The sequence below is a fragment of the Tubulanus polymorphus genome, chromosome 3, assembly GCF_964204645.1.
Source record: "Tubulanus polymorphus chromosome 3, tnTubPoly1.2, whole genome shotgun sequence".
Lineage (NCBI taxonomy): Eukaryota > Metazoa > Nemertea > Palaeonemertea > Tubulaniformes > Tubulanidae > Tubulanus > Tubulanus polymorphus.
The window spans coordinates 22,899,956-22,920,191 of NC_134027.1; the positions used below are offsets into that span (position 1 = coordinate 22,899,956).

Sequence of the window (20,236 nt, forward strand, 5' to 3'; positions counted from 1 at the left end):
TTAGTTGAATTACAATTTTCTTTTGCGTTTCAAATTTCAGGCTTCATTTCGCAAAGATTTGTTGCTGTTTTCGCAATTTTTTACGAAAATAGGTGACAATCGAAACTATTTCAATCAAACTCTCAGGAAGGGGAGAATTCGTGATTTTGTTTATGACATGTTGGAAGATGTCGGAGACATACAGTTGGAACCTCGTTGAAGAAAGCCACTAAATATTTGGATGGATATATGAAAGCTGTGGGTACTGGAGTGTGTAATGGGTAGTGTAGTGTGATCTGTGTGCATTTGTGGCCAGCACACAGATCACATTGTTCAATGGGGTTTGGTCCAGGACTCGTGAGATTTTCTACAACACGGAAGTAACGTGTAATAAATGATGACTTGAATTGCATGACTGCCTACCACCCCTCATTATTGTTGGAAAAGTAAACGTTCCGCACTGACTAAAAATTAGTAATAATAATTAATAACATTTTTGAAATGACCAGAATCTTAACTTAGGTTCTATCTCATTTTTATTTTACAATTGCGATTGGTATAATTTTTTTTAAACGGCCGTTAAGGCTTCATGTTTCGTCTGCAATTCACTGCAAATAGTTACGCAACTACGCACATTTCAGTGTTTTTGGCAGCTGTACACTCAATCGGCACCGTTCGTGACTAGCTTCACTGCGGAATTATCATTAATTTACATCGCCATATCACATCATCAACTTATATTGTGCCTTAAAACCCTAACAGCCGAAATAATTGAAATGCACACACGATTTCTATCATTGAAAATTGAGAGAGTGGCCGTGTTTGTGTTCTGCTGCTTCGCGTAAATCCCCATGGGGGCGCAACCGCGCGGAGTGGGGCCGATACGTCTAGCGGGTAGCGCCGATATATCCGTGTTAAACGGGTTTCTTATTGAACCGAGTCATACTAATACTTAGAAGTCATTTCTTTTGGAACTGTGGAGCCTGATGTAGATTAGAATGAAATAATGTCTCAATTCATATTTATGTTTATAGGGGAAAATAGAAAAAAACGCCCATAGATTGCATATATACGAAACTGAATATTTTTTTATTAAAAATTGAAAATTCTGCAAAAGCGTTTGCAATGGTGTATTAGATATATTATCATTCATTACATATACATGTATAACAAGCCAAACAAATCGTAATACGAACAATTGAGTATCAAAGCATCAATTTAAAAAGCCCTAGTGCAAAAAATATCTGCTTCTTAAATCCTAGTATAGCATGAAAAATGCCATTTTCAAAAATACTATGATATCGACATCTTTTTATTTCATTTAGAGATACGTGCATTGACATTCTCTTATCACAGACGCGCGTCAGAGAAATCCACCACAGTGTCAATGGCTATAGACGTTGAGTAACGGAATAGTTCACATAAACATAGGTGAAAACTATCAGGTTTTGTGTAACAAGTAGTACTTAGAAATGATTGAGGTTATTGTGACTGCAAAAAAGCATATAACTAGAGGGGCCAATGGACCAAGTAAGCATTCGAGATGAAATCATCTCTTGAGGGAAGAACTATATGAACAACTCAACACTATACAAATCTTAACCAGTTCACCAGATAATCTTTGCACCAGGAAGAATCATGGGTTTACGCTGGTATAAGGCTAAACAAAATTGATACCTTGTTTCTCATAATCGACCAGGTCAATTTTGTAAAATATCATGAAATTTGTAATCAGTTCATTTCTATAGCTGCCGGGTCTGCAATGGTAAAATTAATCACGATTTTGAAAAAGTAATGTATAGGGAAGATAGGCCTATAGATAGATCCCGTTTAAGTTGCTCGAGTTTGAGTTAACTGGAGGACGGAATTGAATGAAATGACTACACGAAGCTTCATGAAGACTGCCGTCTTTTCAAGGGAGGGTAAAAAATATCACACCAGTTATATCAATAAGATTTTATGAAAATATATGAGACCAATATACACAGTAACTATTTGTAAAGAATATACGCATACATCATTGTTTAACATAGCTGCATAATTAATTGTTGAATTACAACGTTAGCCATCTATAAAATGTCGAAACAACAAACGCTGTTTGGATGGCTTTGCGATGTGGTTAGGTCTATTTCTCGCCTGTTGGCTGCCTAGAATGAATTGGCAACTTTGTGATGAAGATGTCAAATGATGCCGAGGAACTTTTGAAATTAACATTGCTTGGACTTAAAATTAGCGTTGATAGGAATGAATTCAGAAAGTCAAACCAACACGCAGGTCTTATAGAAAACTATCTACTCTTAATATTACAAATAATTGATAATAAATCAGTGAGCTCACAATATAGATATTAGGCATAAGCATTATTGATGATGATATCTTGTAACTGTATTAGTCCTTTTATAGAAAAATATCTGATTGTGCTATGTTCTTATATAAACAGTTAATGTGCGTTAAGTCAAGTTAAGTTCTTGTATTTCTCTCTGACACCTGTTCCCAAACCCATCGTGGAGATTTTTGTTTTCTTCCAATTTTAACGTGGCAAATGAGTATTTTACACAGATATTATGCATGCAAATCGAAGGGCTAGATTTAAATCATATTTCAAAATCAACCCTACCACATTGAAAAAACTGTTAGAAACCAGCAGTGTTTTGTTAAAATACTACAAAATGGACGTCGGATCCAGTTTCACCATGATGTCCGTATGTAACTTTCAAACCTAATAGAGAACTGTAGAACTAGATCCAGAAATGGCTCTCCTAAATATTGCGATTGTTTCAGGGACGGATTTCGCAAGAGATCACGAAAACCTGTGAGAACGAAAGGATCTGACCGAGGTCCAGGAATGGCGCCAGACGTATCCTCGACAGTCATATGATATCAGTGATAACATGCTACATAGAATCCTTAGAACCTCGCTCGACTGAACACAGTGGATGAGACAATAATACAAAAATCAACAACTCTTTTCCTGCTGCTCTTTTTCTTCACGTTGTCTGCGGCGTTCGGCCTCTTCTGCTTCCAAACGAGCGACGAGTTCAGCTTGAACTTGCGGCTCAACGACGCGACCGAGTTCTGAGTACGTCGAATAATCATCGAAATCACCGATAAGCACACCAGGGGGCGCTTGAATTTTGACGTTGTTAACGACGTGTAAATAGATCGGTTCTTTTCTCAGTTCTTCTACATCGTCTGCATTGAATGCAGGGTTGTCGACACCACAGTTAACGTACTTCACGATATCCCCATCGTCATTGTTGTAAACGTCTTGATAAGGATTCTCTTTGTCGCCAATTGTTTGATAGGGATTTTCTGAAATCATACGCGTAACAACATTTAGTGAACTCAACAAACAATCCGTCAAACGATTCAGTTGGCCAGTCTACATCTGGGAATTGAAGGTTACAATAAATCTATCAAACCCTCCCGCATAAAAGTGGCTGCTTTCTGAAATGCCCATGACATCGTCAAGTCTGCCCACTAGTGATTGGATATTTACTTCACGCCCTATTTTCCACAGTAAACTCTGCCTTACTTGGACTTCTTTTCTTTTCCCTTTTAGAAACGGTATTTTAGAGTTAGCGTATCGGACATCGCACAAAATTTCGATTCTCTCGTTAGAATCGGTGTACACGTAGAACTCACCCATTTCGTAGTTTCCATTTGTCTCTGCTTTTTTCGCCTTCTTTCCTTTACGCTTTTTGTTTTTCTCGACTTGCGCGTACAATGGTTCTGCACTATCCACCGACCCTGAAGAGAAAACACGGGATGTGAATATTTTAGAAACAAACTTCACGTCATACTTTTTCTCGAATATCTAATTTGGCATTTCATTTTGTGTAGCCAACACATTTTTTTCTTCGAAAAAGTTTCTGAATGTGCTTTTGCTACAAATAAAATCCCTTTAGTATAGATTTCATTCTATGCATTTCACCTTTCGTTTTCTGTTTCTTGCTTTTATCCACATTGGAGTTAATTGGATCAGTACCGCTTGCACCATTTACGACTGAAAATGAGCCACAAGTTTGAAAAAACAAGCAAAAAAAATTTCATACAATTCTATTCGAGAAAATCATTGTTGCGTCATCTATTATTCCTGACAACATTCGCATTATTTACAACAACAACGATTCAGTAGTAATACTAAACTGGGAGTCATGATTTCAATGATTGAGGAAAATCGTGATTACTTTCTTAACAAAGCTTTTTCATCGAAAGTGACTTTATTGATTCTGTACAAATTATCACGCATTTCTACGGCAATTGACGGCACTCTTCGTGTTTTCAATGATTTCAAGGAATCGGTAAAATCATGATTAGTTTCTAATGTAAGCCTCTAATGGAAGGTACCGTAGTCTATGCACTTATGGTGGCATGGAATTGTGCGCGACCAATTTCATTAAGTCTTTAGTCTAATACATCGTAAATAAAAATCGTAGCGGAAAATGCTTTTTGATTTTTTTTTTCACTTTATCTAGTTGGTTTTCATAAAACGAAATTTGAAAGAGTAAAACTATTGCCATTTCCTCTATGTAACTATGTGTATCGGTAAGTTCTTCGTGAATATACGGCACATGTAATCCTGCTATTCTAAGAGCATTTCACCAAATACGTTGATCGGTTCCTTGGTATCATTCTAGATTTGACAAACACTTGTTTACCTTGATTCTGATTTCGTTTTTTCTTTTTGTCAACCTGTGCGTAAATCGGTTCTCCTAAAAATAATAGAATTCAAAATCTATTCCGATCGCCTCTACCATTCTTCTGGTCAATGATCGAGGAAACGATAGGTTTTTATAGATTGAGCCATCAATATTGTATCATTTGGCAATTCCCGAATATAAGTGATCACTGTACACTACCGGACATTCCCGAACATTACCGATCACTTCGATCATTACATCCAAAAATACGAACTTGAATTCGCTACACTTTAAATCAAGCTTCGGACTTAGATATTGAGATAATGAATACGTTAATTGATTCGCGGCTCGGAAATACTCGGTGGTTTTACGGAGATATCCGGCAATATCGATCGGTCCAAAAAATCTATAAAGATAGGGCATTGTAACATAAAGATAAAACTCTTACCAGTTTTCTTGACTCCATCTTCTGAAACTGCGAATATAGAAATGGATTTATTTAAGTACTTATAATGTATTAGTTCTAATTCAGTTATGACAATATTTGTGATACAGTAATACTACGTAAAATCCTACAATTGTAAATTGGCTAGAAAAGTTTATTCTAAAATTACTCGTGATAATCTGGGGGATTACTGCCACCCTCCTACGAACACTCTTTACTTTAAAGGGAGACGGATGAAGGAGACTTTTAAGATAGAAGCAGAGTGTTAGCAGCCACCCGCAATTTTTTCGATGATTCTTTTAACAAACCTTCCACTCAATTCAGTAGATCAGAAAATATCTTTATTTCAATAATGACGAAGTCTCAATGAAATGAGGAAATGAACCGATTGCTTACCAAGATCGTCAATGTTCGAATACGGATCTGAAAATGTGAAATACGTTTAAGCAACTCATAGACGGCATTGTGATTGAAGAATATTTTATAAAAGTCCGATCTTTAACTTAAAAACTCTGTGCTGAAGATAGAAAATATTTTTTTTCTTTTTCTTTGCCCATTCGGGATCTAAGAGGACAAAGACAAACGAGAATTTCAATAGTATTTTTCTCTGAAGAAATAGAAAACCCTAATAATTTGTGCCAATTTTGATACTAACTAAGAAATTCTCGAAACATTTAGAGATGCGATATAACCAAAAATATTGTGGAGATAACGTAGTTCATAATGCGAATTAAAATCTGACTGACAAAGATTTTCGACAATAATTTGTGACATGAAACCTGTTGCAATAATCTGTTTGCGTAAATTTTCGGCGTGTAAGAAAGTTGTAAAATTGTGAGATTACCGAAGTCATCGGTAGTGACGTGATTATCTTTGGTCGGTGGACTTTTAGGTTTTTTGTTTACTACCGCGTACACGTCACCTAAATGCAAAAATGGAAAACAAATATTTGAACAAAAAATCCAATATATGTTTATTGTTTAGATGAGATGAAAGGTTTAAAGTGGCAAATTCTACCTCTAGGTCCGGCTGCATGTCCATCGATATTGTTATCTTTCGGAGGAGGAACTGAAGCCGGACTGAAAAAAGGGAAACATTTTGTGGCGATCGCCCGGGCTGGAAAGGGAATCTCTGACATGGAATTAAGCTAAACAAATAGGAATTGAAATCTCTAGTTTCTACCTTCTCGAGCTATTTTTTGTCCAGATCCATTGACCTTCTCGACGCCTTTTCACGAATAGCAACACGAACACAATGACGATGATGGCGAGCAACAATACACCCACAACAACACCTCCGATCAGTGCAACATTGGTAGTAACTGAGAGGATCGAAAAATGGAAAAATAAAATGTGCAAATTATGACAAGGAAGTATCGATGGGCCTGGATTTCACCAGAGATATTTTTCATTAAGAGCGAACTAGCAAAATGACTATAGACATTGGATATCTATGCATTTATTCGTTTGTTTATCTTTCTTTTCAACGTTTGCATCTTGGTTTACCGACACTAACCAGCAAATATTTACCTGGAATTTCAACCTGATGGCTCAAAATTACGTCACTTCTCTCAGTTACAATCAGTTTGTAACTGTATGCTTGATCGGGATCGATTTTAATCTCAATACTAATCGAACCACCAGTAGTTTCTTGTTTCGTAGAATTAAAACATTCGTTTGTATGTTTGATACAGTATTTCACGTAGACGCTGTACTTCGACGGAAACGACGACATTTTTATCAGGACACTATTTCCTTGCTGTGTTACTGTCGCTTGCTTCAATACGGTGTTTATAGCGCTTGGAATAGCTAGAAAATTAGAGACCATGAATTCGATTTTAAAAAAAGACCGGAAAAATTATACCATCAACACAATCATCTAGAATGGAGTACGTGTAGCCAATCCGACTAGCTAGAACTAACAGCCGAGTTAGAATTCTCAAGTATCGGGGATCGAGGAGGCACGTATGTCGCTACGTATTCCGATTCCCATATTCGGATCAACGGGAAGCTCCATGATTCTGAATTTGACCGGAAATGATGCGACATCGAATGTGAATGACGTCGGCAAAGTTTACTGGTAAAATGATCCGAAGCAGCTTTTTGTTTGAATTTCTTCGATGACACGCAATGAGGATTTTTTTCGAAAATGAGGAATTTAAATCAAACAAAATTACCTAAATCAAAAACTTAACGAATTGAAGAGAATTTACGTTTAATTAATATAACGGGCTTAAGGATAGGCCTGTATCAATATCTTATAAAACTTACACATCTTACAAGCCTTTAATCTTACCATTTGTATTAGTTGTAACTATATCGGTAAATGGACTTGTATTATCACCAGGATTTGAGTTGATACTTTTCACTTTGAACTGATAATTAGTTGCTGGTTTTAATCCGGTAATTTTTGTTTGAACCAGTTTTCTATAACCTGGGTCGGGTATTCCAGTTCTATTCACGAATCGTATGGAATTCCAAGCCCTGTAACTGACGGCGAACGTTTGTTTGGCACCACCCTCAAATTCAGACACCCAACTCAGCGTCACAGAAACAGCTGTTTTTGCAATAACTGACAGATTTGACGGTGTTTGGGGAGGTCCTGAAACAATAAGAAAAAAAAGAAATTCGTTTTATAGTTTGCGCGCTGCACTAATTTATTAGGATTCAGCAAAATGCAGTCTCGTGTTATTCAGAGTGTTACTCTGGTATTAATCTGAAGCCTGGGCCCAGCATCCCTGCAGACATCCGACAACTCAAATATTATCAATTGATGAACGACTAACAGAAGAGTTATCATTGAAAATAGGTTTCAGGCTACAATCGATATTTGCAGGTTTTATTAGAATTGATAAGTGGTATATAGTGCTATAGTGCAAATGACTTGCGAATTTCTGAAAACAACATATAATTCGAAATAGCACATGATTCTTACCAGTTTCTGTGAGTTTCAGTGTTATATTTATGCTACCAACTGAATTATTGAGTCTACACGAATAAGATCCAAAATCAGACGCCTGAACTGATTGTATGATGACATTCCACTGCGTTAAACTGGTATTTTTCATTTTCCGTCGGTCATTTGTTGAATTGTGTCTACAGTTGAGAGTTGTCGCTAGCGGATTTGCATCGTAGTTTATCGTAAATGTAACACTTTCTCCTATATTTGCGGCAACGGGTTCAACTTGTGAAGAAAGCTGCGGTGCATCTATTGTAGAATTAAACTCAATATGTAATATTGTATGCAGTGTATATCGAATAAAAAGTTTCTAAAAAATACAAGAGTAATTTTTTTCAGCACTTGAAATATGAGAGAATGTAGAGTGTAGTCTCAAATGAAGATATGTACCAGTTGCACTAATGCTATGGGGAATTCGATCCCCTTGAGTAACGGAGTAGAACCAAAACAAAATATGGATGAAATGCGGAATATAACTTAGAATAAAGGTAGATGAATTGTTGAGAACGTTTTCCTTCGATGCAAAGTAATAATGTCCCCCGGACGCTGTCGTTGTACTGTGTATATACTGGTTGTTTACATTGGACATCGGTAATAAAATATCACTAATACATGGAGTAAAATTCACTTGTAAGAACACAACGACGCTTTCGTAGGGTTTTTATTTGTTAACTCTACGCTGAGATGAATATCAGTTCACTAGAGTCAACTGGTTGTTGACAGCGGACATCGGCAATAAAAAGTTACCGATAAATGTAAAATTCACTCGTATGAAATCATATCAGTTTTTTACAAGTTTTCTGTGACGAATTAATCATTCGTGGATTTGATTGATATCCGGTCATCTGATATACACTAACTACTATGTTTTACAAAATTAAAAGATAATTTTTCATTTTATTGCCTCGGTAATCCAAGACGTCTACCGAAACGGGTATGAATACATCTGATTATTGTGCATCATCATTTATCAAGAAGATAAATCGCCTATTCAACACTTACACAATATAGACAACGTCATGGATTTGGTGACACCATTGACAGGATGACTGTTTTGATAAGCTGAACATCTATATTGTCTTCCATTTTTATCCCTTTCAGTTGGTACTACTAGACTACTAGTAGATGTCTGTCCACTGTGAGATCCGGGTTTATGATTTACTGCTGGATTGGGTAAACTATTTGTCCATGTTGTCTTCCCAGAGCTGTACGCCCAGACAATTGTAGACACCGGGTTACTGGAGTCAGATGTACACGTCAGAGTTTTTGATGTACCGTGGACAACTGGACCGTTTGGAATTTGAGTCAGTGTAATCGACTCGGGTGGAACTGAAAATATAACATTGAAAGTCATGATTGATACTTTATTAGACGGTCATTGAAAGATGCGAACATGTGATTTTCTCTTACAGTGAACGGTAATCGTTGTATCTTTGTAAAGATTTCCAGTTTGACATCTGTATCGAGCCTGATTCATGGTCTTAGTTGCATTAATAGATAATGTACTATTCGCCACAAACCCGTGATTGGCTGCACTAGTTTGACTCGTAGCTGGTTGAGAGTCAAGTCGTGTCAATGTAGAGGAATTTGTGAACCACTGAATCTGTACAGCCGGGTTTGACGAGTCAGTTTTACACTCTATCTGCTGATTGTTGTTTACTAATACATAATCTGCCGGTTTCTTCACCATTGTCAGTGTTGTTGCTAGAACTAAATTTTGGATTGTCGCAAGTAAATACAAATTCCCGATGACGTTGTTTGCAACCAAGGTGTATTTGAATTGACTGCATGAGATTAACCAAAAATTTAAAGTTAAAAAAATCCGGGTACTTACAGTTGACAGTTAATATGACTTTATCAGAAATCATTAGTGTTGATATACCAGCCCCAGTAGCTGTGCATCGATATTCTGCCTGGTTATCGGTTTTAGTGACGGATGTTGAATATGTCAGAGGACTAACTCCCTGTTTCACAGTGCTGTCCTCTGATATTCTAGTTATAGCCAGGTTCGGTACCGGGTTACCCCCTGTAGCTGTACACGTTATGGCAACGGGTGCGGATTCCTGAACGGGTGACGTCGGTCCTTGTAATATAACACTACTTGGTGGGTCTGAAATGAAGGAAAAAATTATCTCCAATTTACACACATTTATGTGAGCGGTCATATCTGTCAAAAATCAGCGTTTAGTCTATCTGCCTGTACTTTGATAAAATGAAATAGTCTATCGTCAAAATGTCTCAATGCAACGTCAGCTCGTGTAATATCGGCTTTTTGACAAGGGGGCAAAACTGTACGGATAATATACTGATAACTTTTTTCTTACTCCGCGATATTTCAAGGTCGTAGGCAGTACGACTGTGTATTGATAAGCCGGTTTTCGGTCTCTATTTTCGATTGGAAACCTGTCTAATAAGAGACTTCAGATCCAGTGTAATTGCTTGTCCCCGATAGATTGGTTGCCTTTCGAACTCAGGGCAACTTGCATTTGCAGTCCGTTTGAAAAGACAAGGCATCCAGTCTATGTTCCTGATACCGATGTACCGAATCACGCATGAGCCACACCTCAGTAGGAAGTAAACACTGCTGATGTACACTGACATACGCAATGGTCTGTCCGTCGGCACTGTTTTATACGACGGCGTCCTAGAGATATTAATCTATTTTTTATTTTCACTTTCTGGCCATAATTATTTGCGTGTTTACAAAGGCGCATAAAAGTCTCCCATGAATACGATTGCTGATCCAGGCCTTGACCGCAAAATTTCTTATGCACAAATTAAAATGGCAAAAACAGCGAAAAGCTGACAATTTTCTCAAATCCTTTTTTAACGCGCTAAAAGGGGAATTTCTCACCCACGTTTGGGTGCCCTCACCAGAACAGGGTTCCATTCAGGCGCTCGCGCAAAAACAAAAAATTGCGTTTTTTTTAAATCTTTAGATAGGGATTGACACTCCTATCTAATTTGATCGGTAGATTTCGTAAGATTTTTTTTTGTTTTGATTTAGCGTCCCTACAAACCTACCACATCAGCCGGGAGCAAATCAGGGGTTTGATTCGAAAATCGAAGTACATTTACAGTTGTTGGATCGGCGGTTGAATATACGGAATATTTTGTTTTAATTGAAGTATATCTGACTCCCCGTCACCTTGATTCAAAATTATATGTTTTCTTGATTTACTTTATCTACTCAATTTTCTAACACGCAGGGAAATCCGGCGAACTTAACTGCACCTTTGTAAACGCGCAGATAAATATGGCGGACTTCTCTGCGCCTTCCTAAACACGCAGATAAATATGGCCGGAAAAGTGAAAACAAAAAATAAATTAATGTCCCTAGGACGCCGTCGTATTTTTAAGTCAGAATCATATTTTTACGAACCCCGTAATCGTGCATAGATTCGCCCCTCTTAGTTGCAGAGTACGTATTTTCTTAATAGGTCGTTGCGGGGATCAAATGATTTAACGTGAACATTATATGCCAGTTAGTGAGGAGGAAGGTCATAAAAAACTACTGTATTCCTATAACCTCAAAAATCGTACATTCAAAAGTCCTGAGTGAAGGGCATGAATTTTGCGCGAATATTTAAGAAAAGAGTGTACAATTTCCTACGACAAGCGACCTTGATATTATCGCAAAGCAGGAATATACGGTAAACATAACATACGTAAACTATCGTCCCCTTGTGTAAAACAGCCGACATTACACGATTTGACGTAACATTTACGCGTTTCTTCACTTAAGCATAATTTGTTTTCAATATTGTCTAAATCTAGGTATGTTGGACTGGAAGATAAATTGTTTCAATGAAGTGACGTTTATTGTAAATACAGCGCATTTGTTGGTTTTCCGACTCAAATCGATGAATGTATAACCGTTAAACACATCACAAGCGCTATTCTACACTTACACAATACAGACAATGTCGTGGAGTTGGTGACACCATTAACGGGATGACTGTTCTGATAAGCTGTACATCTATATTGTCTTCCATTCTTATTCTTATCAGTTGATAATACCAGACTACTAGTAGATGTCTGTCCACTGTGAGATCCGGGTTTATGATTTACTGCTGGGTTGGGTGAAATATTTATCCACGTTGTTGCCCCAGAGCTGTACGCCCACTTAATTGTAGACACCGGGTTACTGGAGTCAGTTGTACACGTCAGAGTTTTAGATGTACCTTCAACAACTGGACCGTTTGGAATTTCAGTCAGTGTCATTGATTCTGGTGGAACTATAAACAAATATTTAAATTCACGCTCCTTCATTAGCCATTCAGGGAAAGCGCATTTATATGAACAACAATCTACAACACTTCATTTGATATCTGAAATAGTGTTTCATACTTACAGTGAACGGTAATTGTTGTATCTTTGTACAGATTTCCAGTTTGACATCTGTATTGAGCCTGATTCATAGATTTAGTTGCAGTAATAGATAATGTGCTAGTAGCCACAAACCCGTGATAGGCTGCACTAGTTTGACTCGTAGTTGGTTGAGAGACAAGTGCTGTCCATGTGGTGGAGGAATATATGAACCACTGAATCTGTACAGCCGGGTTTGACGAGTCAGTTTTACACTCCATCTGTTGATTATTGTTAAATAATACACGATCTGCCGGTTTCTTCACCATTGTCAGTGATGTTGCTTGAACTAGAAATAATTTGTTTCAATATTGTCAAATCCGAGGATGTTGACGAAACAAAATCACGTCAAAAATAGAACCACATTAACTTCACGAGGTTACGAGTAATTTGTAAACAATGTATAGTACTACTTACAGTTGACAGTTAATACGAATTTATTAGAAATCATTGGTGTTGGTATACCAGCCCCAGAAGCTGTACATTGATATTTTGCCTGGTTATCTGTTTTAGTGACGGATGTTGAATATGTTAGAGGACTAACTCCCTGTTTCACAGTGCTGTCCTCTGATGTTCTAGTTATGGCGAGGTTCGGTACCGGGTTACCCCCTGTAGCTGTACACGTGAAGTCAACGGAAATGGAATCCCGAACTGGTGACGTCGGTCCTTGTAATGCAACACTGCTTGGCGGATCTGAAATGGACGAGAAAAATATTTTGCTAGCGGAAAAAAATTGAAGAATTGAAGCCGAAACGTCATGATTCAAAATAGAACGAATTTCATATAATTTCTCAATTCACTCTGATTAATGAACCTCTACGTGTAGTTTAGAAACAGGTTTCATTTGGTAATTAATCCGGTGCGAAATATTTTCGAATGATCTGAAATGATATATTTTAGATTTTAAACTTACAGTAAACGGTAATCGTTGTATCCTTGTAAAGATTTCCAGTTTGACATCTGTATCGAGCTTGATTTATAGTTTTAGTTGCAGTAATAGATAATGCGCTAGTAGCCACAAACCCGTGATTGTCTGCACTAGTTTGACTCGTAGCTGGTTGAGAGGCAAGTGGTGTCCATGTTGAAGTGGAATATGTGAACCACTGAATCTGTACAGCCGGGTTTGACGAGTCAGTTCTACACTCTATCTGTTGATTATTGTTTACTAACACATAATCTGCCGGTTTCTTCATCATCGTCAGCGTTGTTGCTTGAACTAGAAATCATTTGTTCTCGATATTGTCAAAATCCGTGTGTGTTGACGAAACAAAATTATGTCAAAAATAGAACCGCAGTTACTTCATGGGAATAACGAGTAATTTGTAAAATATCTGCAGTACTTACAGTTGACAGTTAATCTAACTTTATTTGAAATCATTGGTGTTGGTATACCAGGTCCAGTAGCTGTACATTGATATTCTGCCTGGTTATCTGTTTTAGTGGCGGATGTTGAATATGTTAGAGGGCTTATTCCCTGTTTGACAGTGCTGCCACCTGGTGTTCTAGTTATGGTGAGGTTCGTTACCGGGTTACTCCCTGTAGCTGTACACGTTAAGTCAACGGATACGGATTCCTGAACGGGTGACGTCGGTCCTTGTAATGTAACATTACCTGGCGGGTCTGAAATTAAAAGTGTTAAAAAGCGATTATCTTTATCGATGAGTTATATGTACAACAGCAACAGATTATTCTGTACAATTTCATATTTCAGATTACCGGCCCAAATTCATTTGAAATGCATTAAAACCTCATATTTATTCCAAGCATAAGCTTCTGCATGAAGCTTTTTACGGAGTTATTTCTCTCATTCAAATAGATATAAAATATGAAGTATCGAGTCAAGTCCAACAATAACAATGCATTCGCATGAATACATTTCTCGTACGTTATTGATGATGTTTTAATTGTTCCGGTTCGCTGGTAAACTGCCGCATATTTTTCAAAGCCGCGTCTCACCCGATCACAATCGTGACGAATAGACTTCATGAAGAGAAAATATGGTGAATATCGATCGATGGGAAGATTCATTTGAATGAAATATGTATATCTGTTTTAATTAATGGGACATAAGGGGTCTAGAACACACCCGATTGAATAGGGTAAAATATGCCTCAGAAGAGTCCGCGTTTAAAGGATAAACGCGTTTAGATTAATATTTTGTGGTAATCTGACGATATTTTCTTGCCTACTTCATTATTCTAGATAATTGCTTTATCCCGATGTGACCAAATGTCATTTGATAAGGATAGAATCTGAAACTTTAACATAATTCAGCCTCATAAATGCACTTCATAATAAACTCCGTAAAGGAGTCGCGCGCGTTTCCCTCAGCTTTCAACGCAGATATAGGTTATAGGTACCTATAAATATCTCATTTCTTTATCGAAATCGATGAAACACAGATTTGAAAAACGAACTCCTTTGAATCCATTGACTGGGTTATTTCTAACAAATTTCTGTTACGAATTGCCTAATATGAATACTAGGTAAATCACGTGTGTTCATCTATCTTAACGTAATACTTACATAGAACATTGATAGCAATACTACCAGCAACTGATCCTGCTATATTCGATACGTTACATGTATAAAAACCTGAATCAGTTCTACTGATTCGTGTAAACCTGAGTTTATTATTAGACTGTCCTGATAGATTGGCACCACTCCATTTATACGTCAGTCCTGTAGCTCCAGACTGTGAACTGTCACATGTGATTGTTAATTGTGAATTCTCCTGTACTTTGACGATGTTGTCGATGGCGGCGGTTGGTTCAGATGTTAGAACTGGTCCACTCGGGGGCGCTGTAAATATGAAACTATATTGGAAACTACGGGGGTTTCGGTGGTTCATTTATTCATAGATTTAGGCAATTTTAAAGAAATCATCAACATAAGAATTAATACATCAACATGAATCAGTTGTAGATCACAAAATATCCGTGATAAAACGATAAGAGTAAAATCCCACTATAAATGAATTGATAGATAAAAAGTTTAATTCGAATGTAAGAAATATTACCCTCCTTCAGTCTAAAATGACTTTAAAAAAAACGCATGTACATAAATACATTGTCTATGCATGAAATAAGATACGAATTACTGCACATTAAGTAATGGGGACAGGAGTATTGACATATTTTGAAAAACAGATGTAATGGGGGCTGAAACCTTTATTGAGGTTGACAGAGAGTTCGGAATGAGTACAAATCAAAAGCGGATTCTTACTATGTGGTGTCTATAGTGAGATTGCTGTTTGGAAAAGCAATATTGGCTCCAGGGAATTCAAAAGTATGCCCGATTTGCAAAGAATAGAGACTACTTACCCCACATATCTAATTTCACCCTCTTAAAAGCATCTCGTTTATGTTCCTTGATTCTTCCCAGTTTCCCCAATATAAAAAGGTTACAATCAGGGCAGTGAGAACAGAACAGGAAAATATACTTTTTTAGCTTTGTGAAGTGCTTTCTCTAAAAAGGTTGATTATGTTACTAAAATTTCAGCGTTGTGCACACATAAAGTGAAATTGACCATGATTCTGGGGCATTTTGGGCGGCCATAGCCCCTTAATGCCCCAACCAAAAAATGCAAGAAAGCACTTTTACCCGATAATTTATTTGGAAGTATTGAAATTTGCAATCAAACCTATTGTACGCTAAAATGGAATTGAAACCCACCTTTGAGCTCTCCTTCCATCTAAAATATCATTGCCTAAAAAGTTTTTATCACAAATCCTTAGAAGCTCCAAGGGAAAGACCCTGAACAACCACCACTTTAAGGTAAGCTTGAGTGAATGGAAAGAAATTCAGGTACGATTCACAGCTAGTAAGTTTACGAAAAACAGAGAAACCTAATCTCGAATTAAGATTTTGTATGAAAACATCCAAAAATGGGTTTTTTCCATCGAACTCCCACTCGAAGGTAAACTTCTAGGAAGGATAAATAAAGGCTCAAGTATAGTATACGGAAAAGTAGAACGATGAGACTTTTCACAAGCAAAAATCAATGCGCCAGAGATCAGTGTAGGTTAGTTTTACTTGCCGACATCGCCGACATTGCCGACATTGGGAAAGAGATATTTAATGTCGGTTAGTTTAACTTGCCGACATCGCCGACATTGCCGACATTGGGAAATAGATATTTAATGTTGGTGACCAAATCACAACTTCAGTTTCTATATAATCATACACCGGAGGAACTACAATCCCATATACTATACTTGATCCTAAATAAAGGGAATTAAGAAATGTCAAAAGATGTCAAGGATGAGATCAGTTGACACTAAACATAAAATATAATCGACATAACTGCGCCATAGAAGAGGCGCGAATATAGGGCAAAATTTCAGATTCAATGTGTTCTAAGAAAAGGTTAGCTAGAGTAGGCGATAGAGGCCCGTAGCGAAATCATATAGCGCAAAGAAAATGCCATCAAATTGAAAATAGGCTCTTCTAGCGCATAATTCTAAAATATCAACGAGACAGTTAACTGAGGCAGGATAATTCAAATTACAGGACGGGAGTTAACGTTTGATAAAATCTGAAGTGAGTTCCAGAGGGATCTATGCTGTGAATAGAGAGACTGTGTAAAAAGAAATGAACTTGTTACAATTAGGGGTAATGTGACGTCTTGTAGTAAATCAATATCATGTTTGATATGAGAACCAGAGAACGAACCAACAAAGGAGAAAGCGTTTTTTCAATCGAGGATCCAGAAAGATATCAAGAGGGAGAGCCCCTTCTTGAGATGATAAGATGCGTAAAGGGACATTACTTTTACGAATCTTAGGGGGGCTGTAAGGATAAGGCGGTAAGCTGGGTAATCGGCTGGTCAATTTCATAATAAATCTATCATCAGTAGGGTGTTAACATATACTGTGTATTTATGTTGGCAGTCATTTTAGACTGAAGAAGGGTGGCAGCAACCACCCTTTCTAATATTTCAAATATTAAACAAGTTAGCAATCAATTCATTTATCGCGGGATTTTACTCTTATAAATCAACATGCTACAAATGATTAGAGTACGTGTAAAATGTTACACGTTTTACTCACGTTAATTTAATTAATAAAGCTTTTATAATGTTATTACTCGTCACATTTTTTAACTCGCAGTCAGTGAATTGTTCAAACCCAGATCACATGGTGAATGCAATTTCACAGTCACTCTTCATCACTGAACACGATAAGAAAAATGAGATATTATTGAACTTTTTATCATTCTTACCTATTACAGTAATTATTGTGTTACTATTTGGAAAAGAGTTCATGTAATCACACTTCCACTTTCCAGAATCAATCATCCGTACATTAGTGATACGTATACCATAGCGTCCAGCTGTGACGTCACATTCTCCTGTGTACCCAGTGATAGTTCCCCTAGGACAGTTAATCTCGTCAAACTCAAACTGCCCCGATTGGCCAGCTATTGTTATTCTGAAACCGCAGAAATGTTTTCCGGGTGGTGAAACCTGACATTGTACGACAGTGGTGCCACCTAGTTTTACAACTTCTGGTGATGCAACTGTCGTGAGTGTCGTATCCGCTGCGTCTATACAGTTCTGCTGTTGTCCTAGAAATATTCAAAACCCTCATATATATAATTTGTTGACCAATCAAAACCTTAGGCATGATGTCAAATGTTGTTGCTACACATGTATTAAGTCCCAAAAAAGGCGATCAGCAATCGTATTAACCGCATTGATTTACTATGGAAATGAAACATAGGGACCGAAAATTTTCATCGTTTTAAACGGATTTTTCATGTCATCGAGTTTGCATTTTTACTAGTTTCTCGTACAAATCATTGCCATACAGCGAGTTTCGTAATAGCACGTCTCGTATTAACGAGGTTCCACTGTATATAGACCATACGACGATCTCTAGAGAGAGTTCGAAACTTGGTACGTTTACAAAGAGGATTCAGTGACGAAAATCTGGTAAAGATGCATTGAGCGCTACAGCGTCTAGTGTTATAATATCTGTTGCTTTTCGGTTTTTATGAGAACAAATTGAATACTCCTGTTAAATAGAATCTTTGTTCGTTATCATTTTTCTTCTTTTTACACAGTTGGAAATTTAAGAAAATGTCATGAAATGCGCATTGTCAGTAATGGATCAGGTGATTGATGAAATCAGTGTAAATCGGGGTTTGAAACTGCCATTTGCTCTGACAGCGGTTAATTCGGCAACGATCGACAATTCAAAAAAGCAAAAACCTGGCTCCCTCATGCCATCTTTACTGCATTTTCTACCTAAATCAAAATATATGAAACGCCAGGCTCATCGTCAATCCTACTTGCATTTCACGGTAGAAATATGCCTCCCGCGTCACTTTTGAGAAACCAGTGCGTGATGAGAAACACGGTATGAATTTTGAATGGCCTTAATTAGTGGTAGTATTTACCTGCTGTAGATCTAACGCAGAGAACAACAATCACAAACACACACCAAACTACCGGTACATTCTGAATATATATTAGAACAATAAATTACTTGTGTTTGTCATAACCAAAATTTTCATTTCAAAATCAATTAAATCGACGTCTCTTTGAAACGTGTTGATGGACTTAAAAACTATTTAACTATTTATAACCATATGTTTGTAATCGAAAGCAGTAATGCTAGATCTATTGACGAATAAGCCGCCTGATCTCTCTAAACTCAAAATTGTTTGAACCATTTTATCAATGGAATGAAGTCTTTGCTTTGATTATGGAGTGCCTTTAAATAAAGTCAAGTCGTGTGAAAATTCGTTTGAGTAACTTATGAATCTGAACATATTATGGAACTATCGGTTATTTTTAATAACAAATCCATGTGTGGAACTAACACAATTGTCTTACAGTTGAAAGGTGGCCGTGCTGGCTATTAGTAATGTTTCAGGCCAGTCGCCTATATGCGTGTCTACGATTGTACTGCATATATATATATAGGCCTATGTGTACTCACTTGGACGCGTTGGTCGTTCATTTTTTTCCAAATATCCTCGCGATCAACATATCGATTATTTTGAAAGAAGAAATTGGTTTTAAGTTTACAAGTATAATCACCGCTTCCTTTCAACGTCGCAATCAAACACGTATGTCAAACCTAAGCCTAACGATTGCGAGGTAATAGAATCACGTAGACGAACACAAACCGGTAATCCAAATTTAGAAAACGTCTAATCAAAGAGAAACTTCGAAACTGAAAACGTCTGGTCGATTTTCACTTCCTGGTCGCATTATACACACTTGATTTATATCTACACATACCTACATACAATATAGGCCTACCCGCGGCGTATGTGCCTAGTTGACAGCAGTACCAGTTACTTGACGACATTCTTCTGATTTATAATGCCTACACTCTATACATAAACAGCTATTATAGTCCTATATTCTTGAAGGTTATTGATTAAGTATCTTTGTTCATTGCGGGAAAACCCACTCAGTATAGGTCTTGTATTTTCGTGTAAACATCGGCATTCAACACTGAATATCGATGATGAAACTGATTCTTGTCGGTATCATTCGCTATATTTACCTAACTTCCTGGTCGGAATAGAAATACGTCTTTTTTAAGTATTCATTCGACAGAAATTCTAAGCGCTCTTCATCCTGTTAATACGTAGATCAGCAATTTGCTTGAATGTTGTAAGTTAATCGTTTTACTATGAAGTCTAAATTTAAAAAAATCTTCCTTTCGCTTTGCTCTTGTTTTTTTTTATTTACGTAACGAAGGTCACAAAACTCAATTGCTAAAGGTCAGAAAAACACTTTATTTTTTTCAGTGTTATCACATTCGATTATAGTTACAGTTTCTTTATTTGTAATGATATTTGTCTAAAGTATTTGTTATGTTAT

General features: G+C 37.1%; 2 protein-coding genes across 3 annotated transcripts; both read right to left on the reverse strand.

The window, feature by feature from the left end:
- Positions 1 to 1,091: 1,091 nt before the first annotated feature.
- On the reverse strand, positions 1,092 to 14,251 carry LOC141902830 (synaptogenesis protein syg-2-like). The gene is made up of 20 exons (XM_074790736.1): positions 13,738 to 14,251; positions 13,307 to 13,609; positions 12,811 to 13,086; positions 12,380 to 12,682; positions 11,937 to 12,263; positions 9,860 to 10,135; positions 9,436 to 9,735; positions 9,028 to 9,354; positions 8,002 to 8,274; positions 7,363 to 7,668; positions 6,597 to 6,875; positions 6,250 to 6,388; positions 6,085 to 6,146; positions 5,912 to 5,989; positions 5,464 to 5,490; positions 5,071 to 5,097; positions 4,641 to 4,694; positions 3,914 to 3,985; positions 3,625 to 3,729; positions 1,092 to 3,291 (listed from the first exon to the last, which is right to left on the reverse strand). Exons 1-20 carry the CDS (start codon positions 13,769 to 13,771, stop codon positions 2,936 to 2,938), a joined length of 3,924 nt encoding a protein of 1,307 aa, XP_074646837.1. The 5' UTR covers positions 13,772 to 14,251; the 3' UTR covers positions 1,092 to 2,935.
- LOC141902835 (uncharacterized) lies at positions 14,252 to 19,634 on the reverse strand. Of its 2 annotated transcripts, XM_074790749.1 has the most exons (4): positions 19,341 to 19,634; positions 18,796 to 18,856; positions 17,699 to 17,961; positions 14,252 to 15,195 (listed from the first exon to the last, which is right to left on the reverse strand). In XM_074790749.1, exons 1-4 carry the CDS (start codon positions 19,359 to 19,361, stop codon positions 15,172 to 15,174), a joined length of 369 nt encoding a protein of 122 aa, XP_074646850.1. In that variant the 5' UTR covers positions 19,362 to 19,634; the 3' UTR covers positions 14,252 to 15,171. The 2 variants fall into 2 exon arrangements, 1 of the variants encoding a protein (XP_074646850.1); XR_012618953.1 differs by lacking the exons at positions 18,796 to 18,856; positions 19,341 to 19,634 and having other exon boundaries at positions 17,617 to 17,720.
- Between the last annotated feature and the right edge of the window lie 602 nt (positions 19,635 to 20,236).

What these genes read in the sequence shown, in the direction of transcription:
- LOC141902830 (XM_074790736.1), bottom strand. Translation starts at nt 13,771, where the DNA reads ATGATTTCAAATAAAGTTAGATTAACTGTCAACT. An exon ending in TACAACGATTACCGTTTACT is followed by an intron (nt 13,087 to 13,306) that starts GTAAGTTTAAAA and finishes CGTCCATTTCAG; the next exon opens with ATCCGCCAAGCAGTGTTGCA. An exon ending in CGTCACTACCGATGACTTCG is followed by an intron (nt 5,491 to 5,911) that starts GTAATCTCACAA and finishes TCACATTTTCAG; the next exon opens with ATCCGTATTCGAACATTGAC.
- LOC141902835 (XM_074790749.1), bottom strand. Translation starts at nt 19,361, where the DNA reads ATGAACGACCAACGCGTCCAA. An exon ending in CTGCGTTAGATCTACAGCAG is followed by an intron (nt 17,962 to 18,795) that starts GTAAATACTACC and finishes GAATATTTCTAG; the next exon opens with GACAACAGCAGAACTGTATA. An exon ending in ATGGTATACGTATCACTAAT is followed by an intron (nt 15,196 to 17,698) that starts GTACGGATGATT and finishes TCATATTTACAG; the next exon opens with CGCCCCCGAGTGGACCAGTT.